The sequence below is a fragment of the Megalobrama amblycephala genome, linkage group LG5 (assembly GCF_018812025.1).
Source record: "Megalobrama amblycephala isolate DHTTF-2021 linkage group LG5, ASM1881202v1, whole genome shotgun sequence".
NCBI classification, from domain to species: domain Eukaryota; kingdom Metazoa; phylum Chordata; class Actinopteri; order Cypriniformes; family Xenocyprididae; genus Megalobrama; species Megalobrama amblycephala.
In genome coordinates, this window is record NC_063048.1 from 4,681,036 (window position 1) to 4,705,733 (window position 24,698).

General features: G+C 35.1%; 1 protein-coding gene across 9 annotated transcripts in view; it reads left to right on the forward strand.

Moving 5' to 3' along the window:
• The window catches only part of LOC125268076 (NACHT, LRR and PYD domains-containing protein 12-like), a 58,586-nt gene that overhangs the window by 30,271 nt on the left and 3,617 nt on the right, over positions 1-24,698 (forward strand). For 8 of the 9 annotated variants that reach the window (XM_048190170.1, XM_048190169.1, XM_048190168.1 and 5 more), the window contains 4 exons: positions 7,355-7,528; positions 12,671-12,844; positions 13,215-13,388; positions 23,887-24,060. In XM_048190170.1, the coding sequence (XP_048046127.1) occupies positions 7,355-7,528; positions 12,671-12,844; positions 13,215-13,388; positions 23,887-24,060 (696 nt within the window). The remainder of the gene's footprint in view (positions 1-7,354; positions 7,529-12,670; positions 12,845-13,214; positions 13,389-23,886; positions 24,061-24,698) is intronic. The other variant, XM_048190176.1, reaches the window with a different exon arrangement.

Sequence of the window (24,698 nt, forward strand, 5' to 3'; positions counted from 1 at the left end):
GAAGAATTGTTCATGTTAAGAAATTTCCTGGAATGTCACATGATATATGATACACCCGGCGCGAGTGTTTTTTGCTAGTTTCAGCCTGCTGTATTTATCATTTTCACATCCTGCGCCACGTTGTGTAAATAGCGAATGCATTTGTGCGATTTGTGGGTTTGCCCATCCAGAAACGAGGTGTGTTCAGGCGCATTGTTGGTACGTTACTATTTTGAGGCAAATGAAATAGACTGAGCCATTGACCAACTGAAACCTGTGTGTACACTCTCATTATTACACACACAGGGACACGCAGCAGCACACAAACATGCCAAATATTAAAAATAAAAGGATTACAATGCAAGAGCTTATTATTGCGTGCATAAAGATGAAAATGCTTTGGTGGAATCCAGCTTTTCCTGTAGATGGTCTGCTGGCTTTAACCTCGCGCACGAGCAGATCCGTTTCCTCGCTAGAGTATAGAGTCCTCGATTCAGTTTTTCTGCTTGCAAATACTGCCCTGTAAATATTACTCCTCTCTTTAGAAATTTGACGTAAACATATGATGATCTATCAATATTTCTCCAAATGTGAACTAAAAGCCCTGAGAGACGTTGTTTTGTCAACCATTTTCATAAGGACCGTACAGGAGTATTTTTCTGAATGGGTGCTGCTGATGCTCATAATTCACATTAAAGGCATTGAATCTGTTTTTAATTTTCATAACTGCTGACACAAATTAAGACATAACTGGCACTATAAGTTTTTCAGAATAAAATAAAGGTCAAATACTGAAGCTTGAGTCTGAGATCTTGTTAATGATGTATAGTTTAAAAGGTAATTACAATCATTTACATTAAAACTCTGAACTAATATTAACAGTGTTTCAGCGCATCGACGGTCCAGATGAAGCTGAAGAGGTTAATTACTCACCCTGATGTTGTTTCTTTCATTCATCTTTGAAGCACAAATGAAGATCTTTATGATGAAATCCGAGAGATTTCTGTCCCTCCATTGACAGCTACACAACTACCACTTCCAATCACCAGAAAAACAGTCAAGACATCATTAAAGTAATCCACGTGACTGCAGTGGTTTAACCTCAGTTTTATGAAGTGTCACGAGTGCATTGTTTGTGCAAAAAAACAACATTATTTACCACTTAATTTACAAAATATTAATCTCCAACACATTCTCACATCAACATCTGGTCTCGCATCAACAACACACATGCGTCGTGTTGCTCTCGTACTGATAGTCACACTGAAAAACACATTCAGTCAGTATTAACACAGTCCATTTATTTTAATTGTAGGAGAAAACTGGAGAAAGTTTAACTTTTTTCCAGGTTTAACCTTTAAAGACCTAGAGCATTTTTGGGGCTCCTGACTCGCCTGCACTTTTCTCTGGGTTTCTAACCCATTCTAGCAGTCAGCATCAAGTGCCATATATCATTTTAAACAGGACAATTTGAAGTTTCAGTTTTGCTCATTTAAAGTGCCAATTTTACATTTATTTTGTCTGAGAATGGATAAAATTCCCAGAATTAAAAAAAAAAAAAAAACACCAACAAAATCTAGTGTTTTTACTGTAAACTCAGCCAAAACCTCCTGAAGTTTTTTTTTTTTTTTTCTTTTAAAAAGTTATATTCGGATGTTTTAAACTCAGATGAAATTTTGTCTCAGCCCAAGTCCCTTCCCATCTGCAATATTTGTACATTGTCGTTATCAGTTCAGCATGTTTCACCAACTACACCGCTGCCATCATGTAGCAGGTAGTCTAGCCTCAGGATCAAGCTAGCTAATGTTGGTGTAAATAGTCATAAAGTAAGGCTTTTGTTGTGAAACACTGCGTCTTTCTTTTTTAATACATTTCTTGAATACATTAATTAGAATACATTACATCTTAATTAGGCATACTTAATTAATTGATAAGATATTGATTTTAGTTGGTCTAAATTTAGTAGATTAGACACAAATTTGCTTATATAGCTATAGGGTTCCTTTCTAGACGAGCGCGTGTGTTTGTATGTGTTTCATAACTGTGCCGCAGGCGGCCCATCGGAATAGCGTGCACTGGGGCCCGTCATTACTAAGTTATGCCACTGACTACAACCATCAAATTAGCATAATTCTCACTTTCATTCTTAGACAATAGTGATAACTGTACCATAACTGTAACAATAATGACACAAGAGGAACAATATCATTGGAATCACTTTTGGGGAACTTATTTTTCCAACTGATGAACAAAAACATTAGAAGCCAATCAGAAATAAAGAGCTCAAGCATTTAAAGCAACAGATGATTTAGCTGCAGCACCTGTTTAAAATGGAGAACATTATCTTCCCTTTCCCGCAAATGCTAAAACAGTTATTAGGGTGGTGGGTGAGGGTTTGCAGCAACAGTGTTGAAGGGTTAGTTCACCCAATTTACTCACAGTCATGTTGTTCCAAACCCATAAGACTCTTTATATATTTGAAAACATTTTTAATGAAATCTAAGCAATTTCTGTCCCTCCATAGACAGCTACAGAACTAAAAGAGTTCATAAAGAGATTGTAAATCTATTTGTTAACTATAGCATGAAATATGTGATATTGCGATTGTCAAATATGTGCAAGTGGATGTTTTGCTGTTTAAGCACCTTTATAACGATTGTATTAGTTGAGCTACTCGCGATGGGCACCGCCATGTTAGTTTGTGCTGCACAGAGAATCGAATCTGTTGGATTTACAACACATGAATTCACCCACTTCTCCTGAAATACATGAAAGTAATTGAGCCGCTGAACTGGGGAAGAACAGAGTAAACTTTAAAGCTATTACACATTGTGTATCTGATATGAATAAAACGTGTCATCTAATTATAAAGGATTGTTATTGCCGCTTCTATAGACATCATTGTGTATTTTAATAACTCTACATGTATCGTTTTGTTTGTACTCAAGTGTATTTAAATGACCGAAACCTAAAATAAACATTATGTGGTTGAAAACACTGCATATTTGTGATATAAAGCGCTGTGCGTGCCTGTCTCTGTCAATGAAACTAGGGAGTTTGGCCTTCTCTGGCAGGACAGCACAGCTTGACATATGCAGATAGCTTCTTGTCGCACATCTTGTTTATCTGCCTCCGGTACTCCGAATAAGCGGAGATTCCATCTACGTGAATAACTCTCCAACTCTGCTATGCGCAACTCAGCTGAGCCCAGGCGCGCCTCATCGTTAGTGATGCGCTTCTCAAGAATTGCAGATTTCTCCTTAACGTCCTTTATCTCAGCACACGCAAAGTCAATGGTTTTCTTGAGACCCTCAATTCGCAGGGTATTATCAGAGATCAGTTTCTCCAGCACATCAGATCTGGAGTTAATGAGTTGCGAGAGTTGTAGCACTATGTCAGAAGTCTCCATTACTGCGACTGAGGTAGGTAACTGATCCGATTTACCTTTCTTTGGCACAGGTGATTTGCTGGGGGTGACAGGTATAGGGGTAAAATCTTTCTCGGCCGATATATAGTCATGGACATTTTCCTCCATGCTAACATCTGACGTGATGGTTGATTTAGACTTCGTTTTTGTTTGATTTCTCTCCCTTTTACGATCAAAGGTCGTCATTTAGTAATCCAGAAGTTGTTTAGACAATTAATAGCCAACACTGTTTGACTATGTGATAATTAAACTGTCGCTTTACTTTAATATAACACTTTAAATTCAGCGGTTCTCCTTACATCATGTATTTAGGGCGCCATCTTGAAACCCCTTGTCCGACGAGTTTCTCGGCACGCTTACGTCACGCTTCAAGTTACGTCACGCATGAACTCTCAACCCTCGCATGCACGTGCAGAAGACAGTTGGTCGAAAGTTTTAAAAATATTAAAATATTTGGTATTTTTCTTACAATTACGTATCGTTTCACTACAGAAGACATTGATTCATCCATTGGGGTCGTATGGATTACTGTAGTTATTACTGTTTGTGCTGTTTGATGCTTCGACTTTTAGGAACACATGAGTTTGCTGATGATTGCGTTCCCAGATGATTTATTTTTTCCTAAAAACCTTTTTATGTTCATCTTAAGAAGGAAAGTCGTACATCTCAAATGGCATGAGGGTAAAAGATGAGTAAACAAGCACATTTCCGGGTGTAGGCTACACTGTAAATTCTAACAAGTTCAGTTTACTTAAAAAAAGTTTGGAAACCGATTGCCTTATTTTTGCAACGCAAACTTAAAGGGAAAACTGAAGTTAAGTTAATAATCTATTAAAAGTAAAGAAATCTAACTCTTCCCAAGTAAATTAAGTAATACATATCAAGTTAGTTTAATGTCAATTCTAGTTAACATACTCTAGAATATTTACTAATCTTACTTAAGATTCAGTAGTAAGATTACACGAGAAATTCCATTTAACTAACAGTGTTATATTGTGTTCTGCAAACATCTTAAATACTATTATTCTCAACATGGCTTTAATCTGTCATTTTATGCTACGTAGACTTAAAAAACTATGTGCAATCGGTTTCCACATTTTCTTCAAGTAAAGTGAAAGAAGAATAGTATGTTGTACTGACAAAAGCTTTGTTAGTATAGTTCACTTACACGAGAGTACTACTAACTAAAAGAAGAACTGTAGAGAGTACTTAATTTACTTTAAATAAAATTTTATTGTCACCATTGTTGTGGTTTGCATGCTGAATGTTGAGATCTGTGTGTGGCTCAAGCGTGGTCAGCTGTAAGCTACTGTTACAGATACTCAATTAAAAGTTTAACAAGATGTTGATAACATAGTGTTAGCACAAACATTTTAAAACATTACTACTGAATACAAAAATTAAACATCTAACTAAACAACATTCAGTTAGAAATCAGAGGGCTGTTTCATAAAAGATGCTAAGAAAAGCGAGGATTAAACTCCAAAACCTGACTTGAATTAACCTAACAAATGAGTTTGGGCTAAAACGGTTTCATAAAAGGTAATTGAAGTTCACGCAGTCCTGCTAATTTGATCCAGATTCACCTAGTCAAGATAATTTAGCGTGCACACTTTTCTTAAGCAGCCCTAGAGGTCGATCATGGATCAAATCGATCCACCATAGGAAACGGCATACATTTTGTGCTATTTTATGCGTTTGAGACATGGTGTTTTCCTTAGTGCATAACTTACTTTCCATCTGTAAATGTTAGAAAGTCAATGCAAATATTTCCATTTTGAGGCTAAACTTCACAGTGAACGAGCGCTGCTGCGCGCATGCGCGCTAAACAGACGGGACGCAATAGAAGCGCACTAATTCTAAAATATACATTTCGCTAAAATATTTGATGTTGGACATTAAATGTGCCTTATGTACACTTTCAAACCTACAAGTAAGAGTATTTTTATGATAGTAACTGTAAATGGACTATTGTAATGGGGTAAATCAATATACTTTGGGACAATTACTGAGTTTAGATTCATCTTCCCAATTAAAATTTAGTCTGTGCATATTAATTTTAATTTTTAATTTTGTGATTTTAATTTCTGCTCTTCTAAAAACCATAAAGAGTACTACTGCCAAACAAAACCAGAGAGAAATGTATTCATATATTTTAAAACAATCTAATTAAATATTGGGCACAAAACATTTAGCCAGTAAGAAAGGAAAACCTATATATATATATATATATATATATATATATATATATATATATATATATATATATATATATATATATGAGACCAGAGTATAGATTAAATATGGGCCTTGGAAAAGGCTAGCTGACTTTATTGTGCTTTGACTACAGTGGGTAGTTTCAGTGTGGACAACAACCATGCATGCCACTTCTGCAGGCTGCATCTTACTCTGTCACTCTTTTCATAGCTTTTGCTGGCTCTGAAACACTCACTTGGTATTTCTCCTGCTCTTTGTCTAGCAAAAAATCACTCATCACTTAATGAAAGCTTACAAATGAAGGCCTGATTGTTTCAGGGGCCTTGTCACAGGTTTATTGATTTTGAATTTCTGTGTTACTTTTGCTATATTTTCACACTTAAAACAATGATTTGGTAATCCTCTTGTATTCTTCTTATTTTTATTTAGCACAATTTAGTAAATGTGTTATATATATATATATAAAATATACACACATAATAATATACACATAATATACACACACACACACTATATATATATATATATGTGTGTTAATAAAGTCAAATAATTGTATGTGAGAGAGTCAGTTGTAATATCATTGCGTTCCTATTGGTCAGTGTTAGAGGAGCTCAGCTTAGCCTGACAGTTAGCCTGCTCCGACAGGCTAGCTGCAAAGTGTAAATCTCCATAGTAACTTAATGTAGATTAATTTAGCCTCCCTTCATGCAACCGAGTCAGGGCTAAATTCAGCCAGGATAACTGGAAAATCCCAGCTTAATCCCTTATCTTGCTTTTGTGCAATACCCCCCAGATCATCTCTTAAAAGTTATTTTTTGTATTACTTCTCTTCCTTTGAAATCACAAACAATGATTTCTTGATGCATGGCTGCACCAAAATGGAGAGAATTATAAAATCTTTAACAAAGTTCCAAGTGCCCAACCAAAGGGAACATGAATCACCATGGTAAGTAAAAAAAAAAAAAAAAAAAACTTTTTAGGAAAATCAACATCAAACTAATTGATCTTAACTTGGGTTTTCTGAGTAAACAAGCCATTAATAGACAGCGAGAATAGCTTTTACTTTTATTTCACCGAAGTAGATCCACTCTGCAAACATAATGTTAAATCCTCAGTCCGTGTAATTCTGCACTGTGTGGAGGGATGTCTTGGCATGTCTTGAAAATTTTTTGTAATTTTACTCAAATTACATTAGTTATGGGAACTATCTGGTCTAAAATTTCAGCAACAATTACAAATTTGTAGTAAAGTCAACATTTTGGTTAAAATCAAGTAAACATACTAGTGTTTTTATAGTAAGGAATACTATTTGAATTTACAGTATTTTCTTTTATCATAACAGTACCCCTATCATAAGTACCCCTTAGTTATAAAATATTTATAGTATAAATAATTTGTTATTTTCCTGGTTGTTACCCCTTTATTCCCAAGACTTTAAATACTGTTCCCCTATACTTACACATATTTACTGTATAGTTACACTATAATTATCGAAAGTTATGCTGTAAATTTGTTGTAATTACGCAGTACTTTCCGGGCTGTAATCTAAAGCGTTACCGGAATCTCATTAAATTCACATTATATTGTCTGTCTCCATCTATACCACTGTTAGTGTGAACATGATTAGATGAATATTATCTACATTATATCATACAGAGATGCTTTATTAGTTATCTTTAAAACATATATGGGCTTCTGAGAGAGTGAAGAGTGTGTCATTGTTCTCTACAGGTTGGGTGATTGTGGTGTCACAGATGAAGGTTGTGCTGCTCTGGCTTCAGCTCTGAGATCAAACCCCTCACACCTGAGAGAACTGAATCTGACTAGGAATAATCTAGGAGACTCGGGAGTGAAGATGATTTCTGCTGTACTGGAGAATCCTCACTGTAAACTGGAGAAGCTACAGTAAGATCATACGTGACTCTCATATGAAACTGTCACTGTGAATTTTGCAATTTCAATAATTCAATTAAAATGGAATAAAATGCAAGGAAACCTATTATTACATTCATTCATTCAAATTAACATTCATCAATTTAAAGGGCTAGTTCACTCAAAAATGATTTTTTTTTTTTCAACCTGGTAGCCAATTATTAATCTCATCCAAAATAAAAGTTTGTTTAGATAATATGTGTGTGTAGTGTGTATATTTGTTTTGTATTTATATATATACATGTATATATTTAAGAACAATATAAAAATATATATATAAAAAAAAATTATATATATATATATATAAAATTTAAATTATATACATGTAAATATTTCTTAAATATATACATGTATGTGTATGTGTTTATATATACAAAATAAATATACACAGTACACACATATTATGTACACTAACTTTTCTTTTGGATGAGATTAATCGTGATTAATCATTGAACAGCTCTAGATAAACCATATATTGTTGCAATCATGTGTTTATTGTCTCCAAAACATTTCTATCTGCATGTTATAGTGATCTCTGGGAGTACTGTTTATGTTAAGAGATTTCCTGGAATGTCACATGATATATGATACACCCGGCACGGCACAAGCCTGATGTATTTATCATTTTCACAGCCTGCGCCACGTTGTGTAAATAGCGAATGCATTTGTGCGATTTGTGGTTGTGCTGATCTGAAAACGAGGTGTGTTCAGGGGCATTGATGGCACGTTACTATTTTGAGGCAAATGAAATAGACTGAGCCATTGACCAACTGAAACCTGCATGTACACTCTGATTATTACACACACAGGGACGCGCAGCAGCACACAAACATGCCAAATATTAAAAATAAAAGGATTACAATGAAAGAGATTATTACTGTGTGCATAAAGATGGAAGTGCTTTGGTGGAATCCAGCTTTTCCTGTAGATGGTCTGCTGGCTTTAACCTCGCGCACGAGCAGATCCGTTTCCTCGCTAGAGTATAGAGTCCTCGATTCAGTTTTTCTGCTTGCAAATACCACCCTGTAAATATTACTCCTCTCTTTAGAAATTTGACGTAAACATATGATGATCTATCAACATTTCTCCAAATGTGAACTAAAAGCCCTGAGAGACGTTGTTTTGTCAACCATTTTAATAAAGAAAAGGACAGGAGTATTTTTCTGAATGGATGCTGCTTATGCTCATAATTCATATTAAAGGCATTTAATCTGTTTTTAATTTTCATAACTCCTGACACAAATTAAGACATAACTGGCACAATAAGTTTTTCAGAATAAAATAAAGGTCAAATACTGAAGCTTGAGTCTGAGATCTTGTTAATGATGTATAGTTTGTCGAGGTAATTACAATCATTGACATTGAAACTCTGAACTAATATTAATAGGCATATTAATAATAATAATAATAATTATAATAAAGACACGATCAGATTAAAAGGCTGTGAGATGGGATGGATAAATGTTTTCTTCTAGGCCTTTATTATTTAATGTTCTTACATATTCTTTTATCATTAAATGAAGTTTATCAAATTGATAATAACAAACTTAATTTGAATGCTATAGTGGCAACATTGTGCGCAATAGGCTATTTATAGCTTATTACATTGAGCGCGATGTTGACTATATAGACAGCATTAATTTCTTAATTCCGCCCTTATTTTATCATTCTTAATTCCAGGTTGCTATGGTAGCGCAGGTTGTTTACACATTTAACTTGTGGCCACGAGAAAAATATATCGTTCCCTCACCATATGATCTCGAGGCCACAAATTTACATCACGTGACCACGACATAAGGATGTCATTACCTCGACAAAACGATCTTGTGGCCACGAGTTACTATCACGTTCCCACGAGTTTATATGTCATGGCCACGACAAAACTAAGTGAACCGAACATGTCCCCTCCCGGTCACTGTATTTATGAACATCTAAAATAGCAGAATGTTTTCTGTCATGGGTAGGTCTAGTGGTAGGGTTAGTGTAGGGGGATATAATATACAGTTTGTACAGTATAAAACCATTATGCCTGTGGAATGGAAGCAGGGTCGGTGTCTTCCACATGCCTCCTCCATTGCCTGGAGAAGTGTTATTTTGACATAGGGCAATGATCATGGACTTTCCAGCACCATGTGGAGAAAAAAAAATCCTCAATAGGGTTTAGAAATGATCAATGTGGAAGCAAGTATACAACAGAAACGTTGTTCAAAACCCATAACTTGACCTTTGGCCTAATTATAGGCCTATTCTAAAGCCATGACTGGTTGGTGTTAAGTAAAGCAATAAGTGTTTGTGCATGTAAGGAGTTAGTGTGAGGCACTGATGAATTAGTGTGGCATTTTGATTGGTTGAGTTTGAAAAAGGAAATCAAGATACTTCCTGTTAGATTCTCTTACATAGAGAATTGTGTGTTGTGTTTTGCAAAAAGTGTTTTATGAAATTGAAAAATGAGTCAAAGGCCAAGAATTAGTGTGTGGTTTTGCAGATTTGGTGTGTGGTTCTGCTGTTTGAGTGTCAAGTTTCAAAAATCGTGTGACATGAAAAGATTTTGTGTGTAAGCAGTTTGAAAAACTGTAATCACGAGCGGCTCCTCTCAGCCTATCATGGCAGTGACATCAGTCACAATATTCCCTAATCTGCCTTCTCTTAACCCTCTACTGCACGTATTATGATAAATTTATTAAAAAAAATAAATAAATAAATTTGACTCTTTTTCTTATCTTAGAATGGCTTAACTTGAAGTGCTGTAAAAAAAAAAAATTGGAAAAAAATATTATTTTAAGGTACTTTATGATATGTTGCCATATGGCAACAACATATAATAGTGGAAATAAATTAGAATAAGAGTAAGTGTATATAGTTAATATTTTTCCTCAAAAATGTTGTTTGTATTGAATCAATTGGTGCTATTATAAGCTTTAGCAGTAAATATAAACAACACCTTATACTTATTTTCCAACATCTTGTGCTTTTATTTATTCCATTCTCTTTTGCTGAATAATGCTTTATATTCTTTGAATATTATTTAAATTGCAAATGTAGACAGTTAAAAACAAATATAATACGTATCATCATGTATCATAAAACATTGACATGAAACCAAAAACATTGCAGTTCATGAAAATTCAACATTACGCAATCTTATGAGAGGAAGGTTATGAACATGGACCCCCCATAATCCTTGAAACTTCACCTTTTTTCTTTACGAAACTTTAAAAAGCTTTTTTTTTCAGAGGTGAGACACAGGTACACATCACATTTGGTGCACTTTACCCTAACAATACACTTACAGCCACTTGCACCTGCCTTTTTGAGACACCATGGTAGGCCAGTGGTTGGTCTGGGCCAGTATACTGGCTGTGGTGGCAGGTCTCTGATGTTGATTTAATCCATAATATAAATGCCATGGCAGTCCTTAACATACGACTATTCAACATTATATCACTAGCATTAATGTTGTTATTGTTACAGCTTAACAGACTGCAGCTGGCCTTTCCTCGCTAGCTAACCTATTATAATAATGTCATTCCGTTATTGCACAGTGTTGCCATATGGCAACACAGACATTTTATCGATTTACCAAAAACTAATTTCATTAAAAAAAAATTTGAGTAGTGAATATGTTATCATAACTTACCTGAGATGTTAACAATTTTTTTGTGAACGTGACATGGGCGGGTTCTTGTTTGTTACTGAAGTTTTAATTTGCTTTCAGCAACTACATACAAGACGGCAGTCTGTCAGAAAATCGTGCCACAGAAAAAAATTGCATGTCATGTGACTTAACCAAAGCACATCATTGGCTAAACTAAGGTCTTCTCTTACCAACAAAAAAAACGAGAATGTTCTCTTAAAGAGACAGTGGCAAGGAAATGAACACAAAGTGTATGTTGCCATATGGCAACACTATGCGGTAGAGGGTTAAAATACATTTTTATCAAGCTAAAATCTACATATAGTTCCCATTGAAAGTATTGTTTAGTGTAAAATATGCTGGAGAACAGGCTGTCAATTAATTAAATGATTATTTCCCCACAAAAGCTGTTTAATCAGCACAGTGAAGCCTCTCATCCATTGACTTCCATTCAAAAAACAGCCTCTGGTTTCCTTCCATTCGTACCGCCGGGCACGGAGCATTAGCATTAGCCGTTACGCTTTTGGCTAAAGGTTGCAGTGGCTTTGGTAGTGTCTAATGAATGATCTGTAGTGTTTATATATTGCCTAACGTGTGTACGATCTGAAAGCTTTGTTTGATTTTGCCATAAGAGTCAGAGGTTTTGTGAAATTAGTTGGAAGATTTGTGTTTGTGTTTAATGTTTTGAGAAAATAAGTGGTTTCAAGAAATGTGTTTTAGCAAGTGTAAAATCTGCTATTTCTCAATATTTCAGTGATCTGCTAATTAAAAATGCTTATCAATTGTTTCAGTATTTGTTTTATGTGGGTTTTTTTTCAATACTTTTGAGCTGCTGTTGTTACAGAAGTAGAGGTTTATACTATATTTAAAGAGTGAAACATTCGGTCTTCATTTCTGTGATGCTGTGTTTCAGCATTTGTAAATAAGATCAGAAAGATCCATGATTTTGGTATGGGGTAAACTTGTATGAAGAGAAAATTTAAACCTTTCAGAAACATGTTAATTGACTGCATTTTGTGTGAAAACGACATGAATTGTGTTAATGGTAAGGTCACAACAGACGGACGTTCTGCTAAATGTGTTTAGAGATTTGAAACTGTGATACAGATTGAATAAAAGTATGTTAGAAATTGAAAAAAAAACTGTAAATACAAACTCTCACAGTCAGGACTTTGATACCTGAAGAACATGAATTCATCCTTAATGATCATCACATCCATCTTTTTTTCTGTGATCATCTTTCCATATTATTTAATGTGATAATTTGTTAACATAATTTGTTATATCAGTTTTAATATTAGTTTCCCTCTCACTCAAACACACACAGACACACACACACAAACACACACACACACACACACACATAGTAAAACTAAAATCAAACATGGGGATTTGTGCTTTTGTTTTTTCTTTTTAATAATGAAGTCTCTGTTGGAGGATCTGATCTGAGAGAGTGAAGAGTGTGTCATTGTTCTCTACAGGTTGAGTTTTTGTGATGTCACAGATGAAGGTTGTGCTGCTTTGGCTTCAGCTCTGAGATCAAACCCCTCACACCTGAGACAACTGGATCTGACTTGGAATGATCTAGGAGACTCGACAGTGAAGCTGTTTTCTGCTGTACTGGAGAATCCTCACTGTAAACTGGAGGATCTGGGGTAAGATCATTTCTCTGATAGTCACATGATCTGGTGCTCAGAGAGACATATTTTTAAATAGTTCATAGTGAGACCAAAACTAAACTAATGAAATAATAAATAGTACAAAAACAAATAAACTCTATCAATAAACATGATGATGAAAAAAGGTGCAGAAAGAAGCAAAACGAAGAATGTTAATTTGTGATAACTGAAGAAGAATCTCATTAAATTCACATTATATTTTCTGTCTCCATCTATAACTCTGTTAGTGTGAACATGATTATATGAATATTAGCTACATTATATCATACAGAGATGCTTTATTAGTTATCTTTAAAACATATATGGGCTTCTGAGAGAGTGAAGAGTGTGTCATTGTTCTCTACAGGATGATGTATTGTAGTGTCACAGATGAAGGTTGCGCTGCTCTGGCTTCAGCTCTGAGATCAAACCCCTCACACCTGAGAGAACTGATTCTGTCTGGGAATAAACTAGGAGACTCAGGAGTGGAGATGATTTCTGCTGTACTGGAGAATCCTCACTGTAAACTGGAGACACTGTGGTAAGATCATCTCTATCATAAAGACTTGAAGTGAATAAGGATTAATATGTAGATAGTCTATACAAAATATCCTTTGGCGTAAACCCCATCCGGCGGTTCAGTGACAGATTCCTGCTTGAACCGTCAGATCCTGCCGGCAGTAGAAGGAAGGAGTGAGGAGTCTACCTGAAAAAAATAAAATTTAGATCTAAATATATTATTATCCTCCAAAAGAAAGTAAAACTAACAGTTAAATAAACTGAACAAACTACAAACCAGACAACAGACACAGGTTACAGTGAAGAGGGTGTGATTTTTTAAATCACAAATGTTTGGTGTAAATCAACTTATCTTGTAATGCTTGAGCAAACAGACCAACCTTTCAAAAGTGTGATCATTGCCTCATAATGTGTATCTGCAACTGAAAAGAGGGAAGTTTTGTGTGGTTCACCTGAATCATTTTTACATGAATAATGTGACCAAAATAAATCACGATAACAAAATATTTCGATATCTATAGAAATCTTGAAAAAAAAAATGCTATCAGTCAAATTGATCTTTAATTAATTCATTAATTTATTGAAGAATCACACCATCGCATACCAGTTTGAAATAACTTCCTTCTGTCAGAACTGAAAATCTGTACTTAAATACAAGTGCTGTTACATTGCTGAATACTCAATTACAAGTAAAATTACTGGTGTCAAAAGTTACAAAGTCTCTTCTCAAAAACTCCTCAGAGTACTAGTTACTGGTTACTTTTTAGCTGGCGATATTTAATGAATTACTGTACTAATATATATTCAGTCAAATCATAGATCTGTGTAGAAAATAGCAAAGATTTACCTTTTTGAATTAGTGATCATGATACTGGAGTTTCTAACTTCAATACGATACCTTGAAAAATATCAATATTCAGTATAATTTTCAATACCGTGGGGAAAACCGCAACATACTGTATACTGCCATATAGATATTTTAATTTCTCAATTTTTGTACATTTTGTCAAGGCCATCATTATTTTCAAGCTTCAAAAAGCACAAGACTCATTGTAACAGTAATCCATTTGAATGGAGCGGTTTAATTCAAGTCTTCTGAAGAGACACGTCCACTTTATATGATGAACAGATTTTAATTTAGGCTTTTGTTTACATATTTAAACATTGATTAAATATCATATAATCTCACTTAAACATTTGTTCACTCTGTGTATTTGTCTTTACAATAGAGTAACTTTGTTGCAATAGCTTACATGCAGCGCAAGAAAGATTGATTTCAAACTTGATTTCAAACTGAACTGAATTTACAAAAAAGACGAATAAACATTAAATAAGAACAAATAAAACAAATTAACTCAGTTCAGTTGAGGAATTTGAAATGACAACACTTATTTTTATTTGCAATTTGTCTTAAAGGGATAGTTCACCCAAAAATGAAAATTTGATGTTTATCTGCTTACCCCCAGTGCATCCAAGATGTAGGTGACTTTGTTTCTTCAGTAGAACACAAATGATGATTTTTAACTCCAACCATTGCCGTCTGTCAGCCGTATCATGGGTGTTAATGGTATCACAATTTATAAGAGTCAAAAAATAGACAAATGCATAGACAAATCCAAATAAAACCCTGCAGCTTGTGATGACACATTGATGTCCTAAGACACGAAACGATCGGTTTGTCTGAGAAACTGAACAGTATTTATATAATTTTTTACCTCTAAAACACCACTATGTTCAATTGGTAAACCAATATTTTACATTAAAGCACAATGATTTAAAATAAAACGTGCCATCATTAATTATCATTTTAATATACTGACAACCTTAAGCTACAGTTGAAAAATAGTTTTGTATAAAGACATGCTGTTTTGACCATTTTTTCTCTCTAGATTTAGTCAAATTAACTAACGAACAGGTTAGCTTACATGCTTTCCTTTTTGAAGTTGGTTGTGATGGTCGTGTCCGATCGATATCCCTTGACAGTTTTTATGCTGCAAATCTCCTTTGATAAATATTATCTATTTCAAAGTGTTTATATCCAAAAGAAACAATGTTGGGAGATTTTCTTCTTCCCTCTGTATTTAGCGCTCTCACCCGCTGTATGTTTTTCTGTGCTTGTGCAGCGTCACGTGATTGAGCAAACTCTGATCTTCTGTAGCTTATTTTGTTCATCAACTGATGTTGTGATGAGGTCACACTTTAGTTTAGGATTCAGTTCTCACTATTAACTAACTATTAACTACAACTTTTGCCTCAGTAAACTTCTAATTACTGCTTGTTAATAGTTAGTAAGCTATTGGATAAGTTAAGATATTAAGATTAAGGGATGTAGAATATGGTCATGCAGAATAAGGTTATGTGCTTTATAAGTACTGATAAACAGCCGATATCCTAGTAATATGCATTCTAATTAGCAACTTTAATAGTGAGAATTAGACCATAAACTAAAGTTTTAGCTGTGATGACTTTGATCAAAATCAATTTAATTACTTAAAGGGTTAGTTCACCCAAAAATGAAAATTACGTCATTAATGACTCACCCTCATGTCGTTCCAAACCCGTAAGACCTTCGTTCATCTTCGGAACACAGTTTAGGATATTTTAGATTTAGTCCGAGAGCTTTCTGTCCCTCCATTGAAAGTGTAGGTACGGTATACTGTCCATGTCCAGAAAGCTAATAAAAACATCATCAAAGTAGTCCATGTGACATCAGTGGGTTAGTTAGAAGTTTTTGAAGCATCGAAAATACATTTTGGTCCAAAAATATCAAAAACTACGACTTTATTCAGCATTGTATTCTCTTCCGGGTCTGTTGTCAATCCGGATTCACGACTCCGCAGTGAAGGAGCTTCTTCCACCCACCGCTCTTAGTTCTTCGTCCGTGTATTCGGGATCAAATAAATATGGCTGAGCAAAAAAATGCAAGTCTTCCTCTGTGTTGAAATCCTTAGACATGTCAGCAGCGTCACTGCGAAGTTGTGAACGTGGATTGACAACAGACCCGGAAGAGAAGACAATGCTGAATAAACACCTGTAAGACCTTCGTTCATCTTCAGAACACAAATTAAGATGTTTTTGATGAAATCCGATGGCTCAGTGAGGCCTCCATTGACAGCAGGTTAATTTACACTTTCAATGCCCAGAAAGGTATAAAGACATATTTAAAACAGTCATGTGACTACAGTGGTTCAGCCTTAATGTTATGAAGCGACGAGAATACTTTGTGCGGCAAAAACAAAAATAATGACTTTATTCAACAATTTCCTCTCTTCCTTCTTCTCATTAAAGCAGCATGACACATGCGTGTGGTGATGTGAGATACATGTGTCGTCTCCTCGTCTGAATTATCCAAACTTTCAAGCTGTGGCATGACAATATCTCAATCGATGCAGCACACGCTCTCCTGTTCAGTAGGCGTCGCTCAAGTCACTTTAAGCAGTAAAATTACACTCATAAGATGCAGTATTATACTGTGCAGATCTTCAGGAAACAATGTGAAGATATGAGACTTGGGAAACTAAAATATGAAACTTAAGTGGATAAAATTATGTTCATTGTGTGTTATAAATAATCATACTCTTACCACAGAGCAGTGGCGGAGCCAGGATTTTTTCATAGGGGTGGCCAGGCAGGGGCCGGCAACCAGTCTGGGGTGGCACAGAAATCTTCATAATTTCAACATAAAAATGAGTCTGACTATAAAGTACTGAACTGTGCCTACAACACAACTGAGTACAGTTCATTTGCACTTAATTAATTGAGAATTTTTCTTTTCTTTCTTTTGCGTAAAGTGGCTCAAGCTATAGCTAAATTTCAACTTGTTCAGTCAGCTTGTTCTGGTTCTCAAAACCCCTAATAACTTGTTCTCCATTGTTGCATATCCATGGATGAGACATGCAGATACCTACATACTGTACTTCAAAGATTATTCTGTTTCAAAAATTAACCAAAAAGTAAACACTAAATTTCAAACTTTCCATATTGTCAAAATAAATAATTGCAACAGTTCTATGATACCTAAATTAAACTCAGTACAAAGACAAAAAATGTGTTCTCTTTTGAATTTGTATTTGCTGATGCGGAAGTCTACAGCACATAAATGCCAGAATGTAAAATTAATTATTTTATGCATTTAAAAGTGATAACTTTTGTTTGTACTTTATAAATGATTGCAAAATTATCATCTTCTAAAACAAATGCACAGTTCTCACATTTATTTATGCATTAAAAACTTACATATCAGTTTGTGCCTTATATTGTGATCTGGCATAGCAGAATATTTTAGTCCAGAGACATGTGACGCATATATCTCAAATAGGCCTACGTACATGCATGCACAGTTCTAATGCAGCTTTAATCGCCTTTTTGGTTATTTCATGACTTAGCTAATAGACGACAGAACTACATTGCATGCTCGTAGTTTCTTTTGCGCTTTATTTATAGTGAGTAGCCTAATATACCTACAGCGCGCCGTATTTGCGCGTGATTGAAAAGTGCGCGTCTTGCAACCCACCAGTTGAGAAACATTAACGTAAGCTATATACAATGTGCGCCGTTCACTTGTTCTGCTGAAGCTCATTCGGCACCTGTATCATTTCCGCGCGTGTTTGACTTGCGCCTGGCGCTGAGGTGAAGCTGAAGTGCGCGTCTGAATAGTCTCCCATTTTTTTTTTTTTTTTGGGGGGGGTTTTTTTGTGGTCTTAAAGAGACGGTTCTGCATTTAAATAAACGCAATTCTTGTCAACAAAAAAAAGGATACAGAAACAGCGGTTATGAGCAGCCAAAGGGGTGGCCACGGCCACCCCTGGCCACCCCCTGGCTCCGCCCCTGCCACAGAGAGTTAAGTATTATTACTGTTATGAATATTCATTAGATGATGCAACATTATACGTTTTTATAAGGCATTATGTGTGCATTATGATGCATTAAGATTACCCTTATGATGCATTATGAATGCAGGCTTCATCTGGTGTTATAATGCATCATACTCTTAAAAGTTATAACCACAAATAGCCAAGTATTTTATCATATTGTTATTATTATTATGATTATTTATAAGATGATGCAGCATATTATAAGGTTGTTTATAAGGCATTATGCATGTATTATAATGCATTAAGAATATCATTGTAATGCATTATAAACACAGGCTTCATAGAAAGTGTTACTGAAAATGTATTTGGGTGATTCTCACATCAGTGTGTTGATAGGAGAGCTATAGATGTCATATCAATTATTCTTATTCACTATTATAAATCTGTAGTAGAATTTGATGTCAGAGTTTCAGTTTCTGAATATTGTGTTCAGCGGCAAATGAAGAAGAAGATTTCAGAGGAAACTGGCTTTATTCATCTTTAAATTGATTCATTTTTTCTCATTGTCTCTCTCACCTTGGGAGTGAAGCTGTTTTCTGCTGTACTGGAGAATCCTCACTGTAAACTGGAGGAACTAGAGTAAGATCATCTCTATCATAAAGACTCGAAGTGAATAAGGATTAATATGTAGATAGTTCATACTAAATATCTTCTGGCGTAAACCCCATCCGGTGGTTCAGTGACAGATTCCTGCTTGAACCGTCAGATCCTGCCGGCAGTAGAAGGAAGGAGTGAGGAGTCTACCTGAAAAAAAGAAAATTTAGATCTAAATATATTATCAATCGATTAAAAATTTTAATCTAATTAATTACACACTCTGTGATTAATTAATCTAAATTAATCGCATACATAATTTTTGCTGTGAAAGTATTAAATATTTCAATTAAAATGAATCAATGCAGGGTTTTCCTGGGTCAAAAATGGTCTTCGGTGGTGATAGACATGGTCATCCACACAAACAGTAAAAAGTGCCCTACACACGTGATCTGCGAGCCCGATACTGACAATAAAGTACCCGTCACTCTCACTGTAATAATTCCTTCTTGCCCTCTTTGCAAAAAAAAAAAAAAGTGATTTTATAGCTTTGTAAGAGAAGATGCTTTTTTGCTAAACTTGAAAAATATTAAAAAGTAGCATTTAGAAGTTATATTAACTAATAATATAATTTTCTACCATATACAATTGAATGCACCTAGCTAACAACAACTTGCTTTGTTCTGGTTTCACCTCACTCCAGTCTAAATTAACTGATTTTATAGGTAGGCCTAATTTACTACACATTGTCATTTAAATAACCTGAAAATATTGTGGATTATTAAGGCTAATTTTACTAACCACTCTTGCTAAATGGGGTAAGCACACTTGTGTTCTCATTTCAGAGTTGTTCGAGTAAATTATTCATTATAGACCCGTGTGGACAGATCAGTTGTTGTCATGATTCATTCAAATGAATCTGTTCAAATGAGTCATTAGGTCGCGAATCGGACATTAGCGGACGTTGACGCGTTGCGTGCGAATCGCGACTGTTATTAGGATATCGCAAAAGATTAGTCAACACAGAAAACACTTCACCACTGGATAGGATTTTCTTTTTGTTTACTGAAAGTGTGGTTTATGTCAGCTGCACGTGCAGGGCGCCTGTCAGAGAAGATGACGTGACGTTCTTTTGAGCACTACTCACACCCAGCAGTTATTCAGGAAAAACATTCTCCGAATGCGCCTCGTGAAACATGGATTCGGTCTTACGAACTTTTAGCATTGTGTCAGTTGATTTAGATATTATGTGTGAGGTAGAGAGAGTGCAAAGACGGTGCTTACTTTCTTGCGCGCACGATGGAGGAGCTCTGCTTGTTCTGTCCATCAGCGCAGCAGTCGTCTCCCTCCTTCATTTTACAGTCGAATGGTGGCTAGAACGGTTCCAGGTTCAAAGGTCAATACGAAATGGATTAATCTGCGTTATTTTTTTAACGCGTTATTTTTTCTCAGATTAATTAATCGAAATTAAGGCGTTATTTTGACAGCCCTAATTATTATCCTGCAAAAGAAAGTAAAACTAACAGTTAAATAAACCAAACAAACTACAAACCAGACAACAGACACAGGTTACAGTGAAGAGGGTTTTTTAAATCACAAATGTTTGGTGTAAATCAACTTATCTTGTAATGCTTGAGCAAACAGACCAACCTTTCAAAAGTGTGATCATTGCCTCAAAATGTGTATCTGCAGCTGAAAAGAGGGAAGTTTTGTGTTTCACCTGAACCAGAGCTGTCACCATATCAGATCTTTCACTGTGATTATCATGACCAAAATAATTCACGATAACAATATATCTATAGAAATCTTGAATAATAATAAAATAATAATAATAATAATAACAATAATAATAATAATAATGCTATCAGACAAATTGATTCCCCAGTCGGGCCAGTGATTCAAATTTTCACTTGCCCCACAACAAAAAATTAATAAAGTAAAAGAAAAGAAAATGGGCCTATAAAATAAGCCTAGTTATTGCTTTTGTTGTTTTTGATACATGTAACCTTTATAAATAGGGTTATGACACCAAAAACTACTAGATTAACTCAATTAAATTTTAAATATTGTTAGACAAATAAACAGTAAGTAATAAAATAGTAACAAATAATCAAATTATGAGTAATAGCAAAAATAAATACATCAGAACAAACATAGAAATGAAACTGCTTTTCAAGATTTTCATGTAGGTTTAAACAGGAAGCTACAGATATTGTAATCTAATGTACAACAATATAACTAGCCTATAGATGAAACTTTATTAAAGTATATCAGTCAAGAGCAGTTACAGATGCTTAAAGGGTCATGAAACCCCAGAACACATTTTTTGAGATGTAAACAGATATGTACAGGCTGCACATCATTGAAAACACTAAAGGTACTCATTAATTTTACTTAAAAGTTGAAATTAGTTATTTTTGCATTTTTTAGAGCGATTTCTGCTTTTCTTGAAAAGCAAAGTCGGAGCAACGTCACAAAATCTGACGTCATCGTGTACTACCAGAAAGATGCGGAGTGCTGGTTGGCTCCAAATATGGGCTGGACGAACATGCTGACATCAGTTTCTACATTTATTCATGACAAAAAGCTCATTCAATCCAATCACTGCGCTGTAGTATGCATAAGATTATAATTGCGGTATTATGAATGAGGAAGTATCACTTCTCTCTCCTCTGTCTCTGTTGTTGTCATTCAGAGACATATCGTTGTTGCTCGTTTCCTCAGTGCTACAACACAAAAATGCGTTTTCCTGCGACCAGAGCAGAGGTTTGTGTGCATGTGGATTGTTTTGCTGTAATCTACCAGCACAAATGGAAAATATGTTCGCATGAGATCGCATTACAGCGGAGAATTCAAATGTCACAAAAGTGCGGCTCATTCACCTCTGTGTTCGGACAGCGAGCCGTGTGTATGTTTCCCTCAGCACAACATGAGTGTTGTTTTGTTTTTTGCTCGCGATGCGGTCAGAACTGGAGTTTGAATATGAACACATGAAAAATACGACTGTTATGATATAGACGCGTAGCGCGCATATGATCGGTTTCAGCGCGGAGCTTCACGATGAGTTTAATAACACTAGCCACGTGTCTCATAGCTCATACAGAATAAAGTATCTGTGTTTAAAGTTTTTATTTCACACATTCTCCTGCACCAAACATTAACCAGCACGGTGTAGTTATGCACACATATTTCATCAAGTCTTCTTCAAATGAATTATATGTGCAAACTGGACACTGATACAGTGGTGTCTGAACACGATGACACAATTATTCTAATAGACAAAAGACTGATTCAGATTGAAAATTCAAAGAAAAATGGACAAAAAATAAACTGTCTTTATTCTTTCCGTGTTAAACTATGTGTTGTTCATCATGAGACTGCAGTGCTCGTAAACGTAATCAAAGTATTATCCGCCCTATTAAATATTCTTTCGCATTTCTCCCTTGTGCTCGGGAGTTTGTTGTCATATTCTCTGTGCTCATATATTAATATTCATTATTCTGTATAATGAGTGTGTTGTATGTCTGTGCTTCATTGGTTGTTCTCTCCCTCTACACTCCCACTTTTCCAGAGCTTTACACGCCCAGTTTTTGAGCTCAGAGGTGTGATTTACCTACTAGACCTACTAGACTACGTCACGTAGTGCATGCGTGTGCTCAATGGGTGTGTTTTTGTAAAGTGAGGGACATACTTGATAATTTCAGATCATTAAATCAACAATTTCGATATCATAGACGATATACATCTCACACCCTACAGCATTGGCCCGATCGGGCAAGTGACCGTTCTGTCTACTGTCGCCAGCGTCGTTCACACTGGCCCCCGGCCATCGGGCGGTCCTTATTGTCGAGCCCTGAAACTATTAGTTTATAGTTTGTAGTGACATAAATAGCCATTTTGTCACTTGAGGTGTTGTAGGGTGGTTTCTGACGCGTGAGATCCAATCAAGATAAATCGTCCTCCAAATACTGCTTTATCAGATTTATTCATCACACAGTTCGTACAGGTCATTTTATCTCACAGTTCCTCTGCCCAGTGCAGATATAAAATACCATCGGATACCATCACAGATTTACCTCCAGACACGGTCAAAAAATGTTGTGCTTCCCTCTAATTACACACCTGCCCTTTCTTACTCTTTGCCTACCTATATACTCATTAAGGCCAATACTCCACCCAGTGGTCAAAAAACAGAATTACAGACATAATGGCTCTTACATTGTTAATTAATAGTTTATAAACTGTAGTTAATACATTAATAGACTATATGCGGAAAATTAGTTCTTCATTCATTGTTATTGTTTAATTAGCTCATATGTAAAGAGTTAAATAATGTTTTGTTAAAAACTTATTAACCATAAAGAGTTCTCACTTTAGATTAGGTCACGGAAATACTGAAAATGTCATCGAGTCATCGACTTTATTGGACATTAATTACATTATTATCAAGAGTTCCTTAAAATGTTTACAAATACATTAATCACACACACACACACACACACACACACACACACACACACACACACACAGACACACACACGTTTGTTTTTGTGAATTGTGGGGACATGCCATAGGCGTAATGGTTTTTATACTGTACAAACCGTATTTTCTATCCCCCTACACTAACCCTACCCCTAAACCTACCCATCACAGGAAACTTTGCACACTTTTACTTTCTCACAAAAACTCATTCTGTGTGATTTATAAGTGGGGACATGGAGTAATGTCCTCATAAGTCACCTCTTTTTGTAATACTTATGTCATACCCATGTCATTATACACATTTGTGTCCTGATATGTCAATAAACGCACTCACACACACACACACACACACACACACACACACACACACACATTGGGTTTCAATGTTTTATGGTGACTTAATATAGAAATAATGATATTATACTGTTATATTATATTATATATCCCCTAAACCAAACTGATGTATTTTATGACAAAATGAGTATGTATTTCATATTGACAGCATTGATATTTATTTATTTATTTATTTATTTGTTTATTAACTGGTTATGTTAAGATTTGTAGATTTGGAGGCTTAATGTGTGTTGATCTGATCTGAGAGAGTGAAGAGTGTGTCATTGTTCTCTACAGGTTGTGGGATTGTGGTGTCACAGAAGAAGGTTGTGATGCTCTGGCTTCAGCTCTGAGATCAAACCCCTCACACCTGAGATATCTGGATCTGTCTGAGAATTATCTAGGAGACTCAGGAGTGAAGCTGCTCTCTGATCTGAAGGATGATCCACATTATAAACTGGAGATACTAATGTAAGAATAGTTTTTAACAATTTTCATCATCATATTTTCATATAAAGTTTAAATGGCTGTTTTACTCTCTAGAAATAAAAGGAAATTGTACCAGGTTCAGTAACAGCACATGTGTGTGAATATTGTGTCTGAGATCATCAGATAATGAGTCTTAAATTCAGCTTCAGTTTCTGTAGGTCTCTGAACTTTAAACTGTTTAAATTGAGTTTAATTCTGCTCATAGTGTTGTGACTGATTGTGAAAATAATATTAATGTTATTTCCAGCTTTTACCCTTTAACTGTCTCTGTGTTTGTGATAATCTGAGATTTGGGTTTGTAGAAACTCATAATGTAATAAGTATTATATTATTATTGTAATAAAATGTTCATAATGTCACAATTTTCTCAAAATGTAATGAAATCTTGAGCTCGATGTAATAACTTTTTTTTTTTACATTATGAGAAAATTATTACATTATAAACTCACCAAAACATGTCATATTGTCATAATTGTAACAGCTTTAAAAACATAAAACCACGTTATCTGCTTCAGCCAATCACAGCACAGAGTACAAGTTTAGCAAACATTTCTTCATCAGAGGGCATGTTGACCAAACCAAACTGTTTTAACAGAGGTGTGTAGACTCTTTACAGGTGC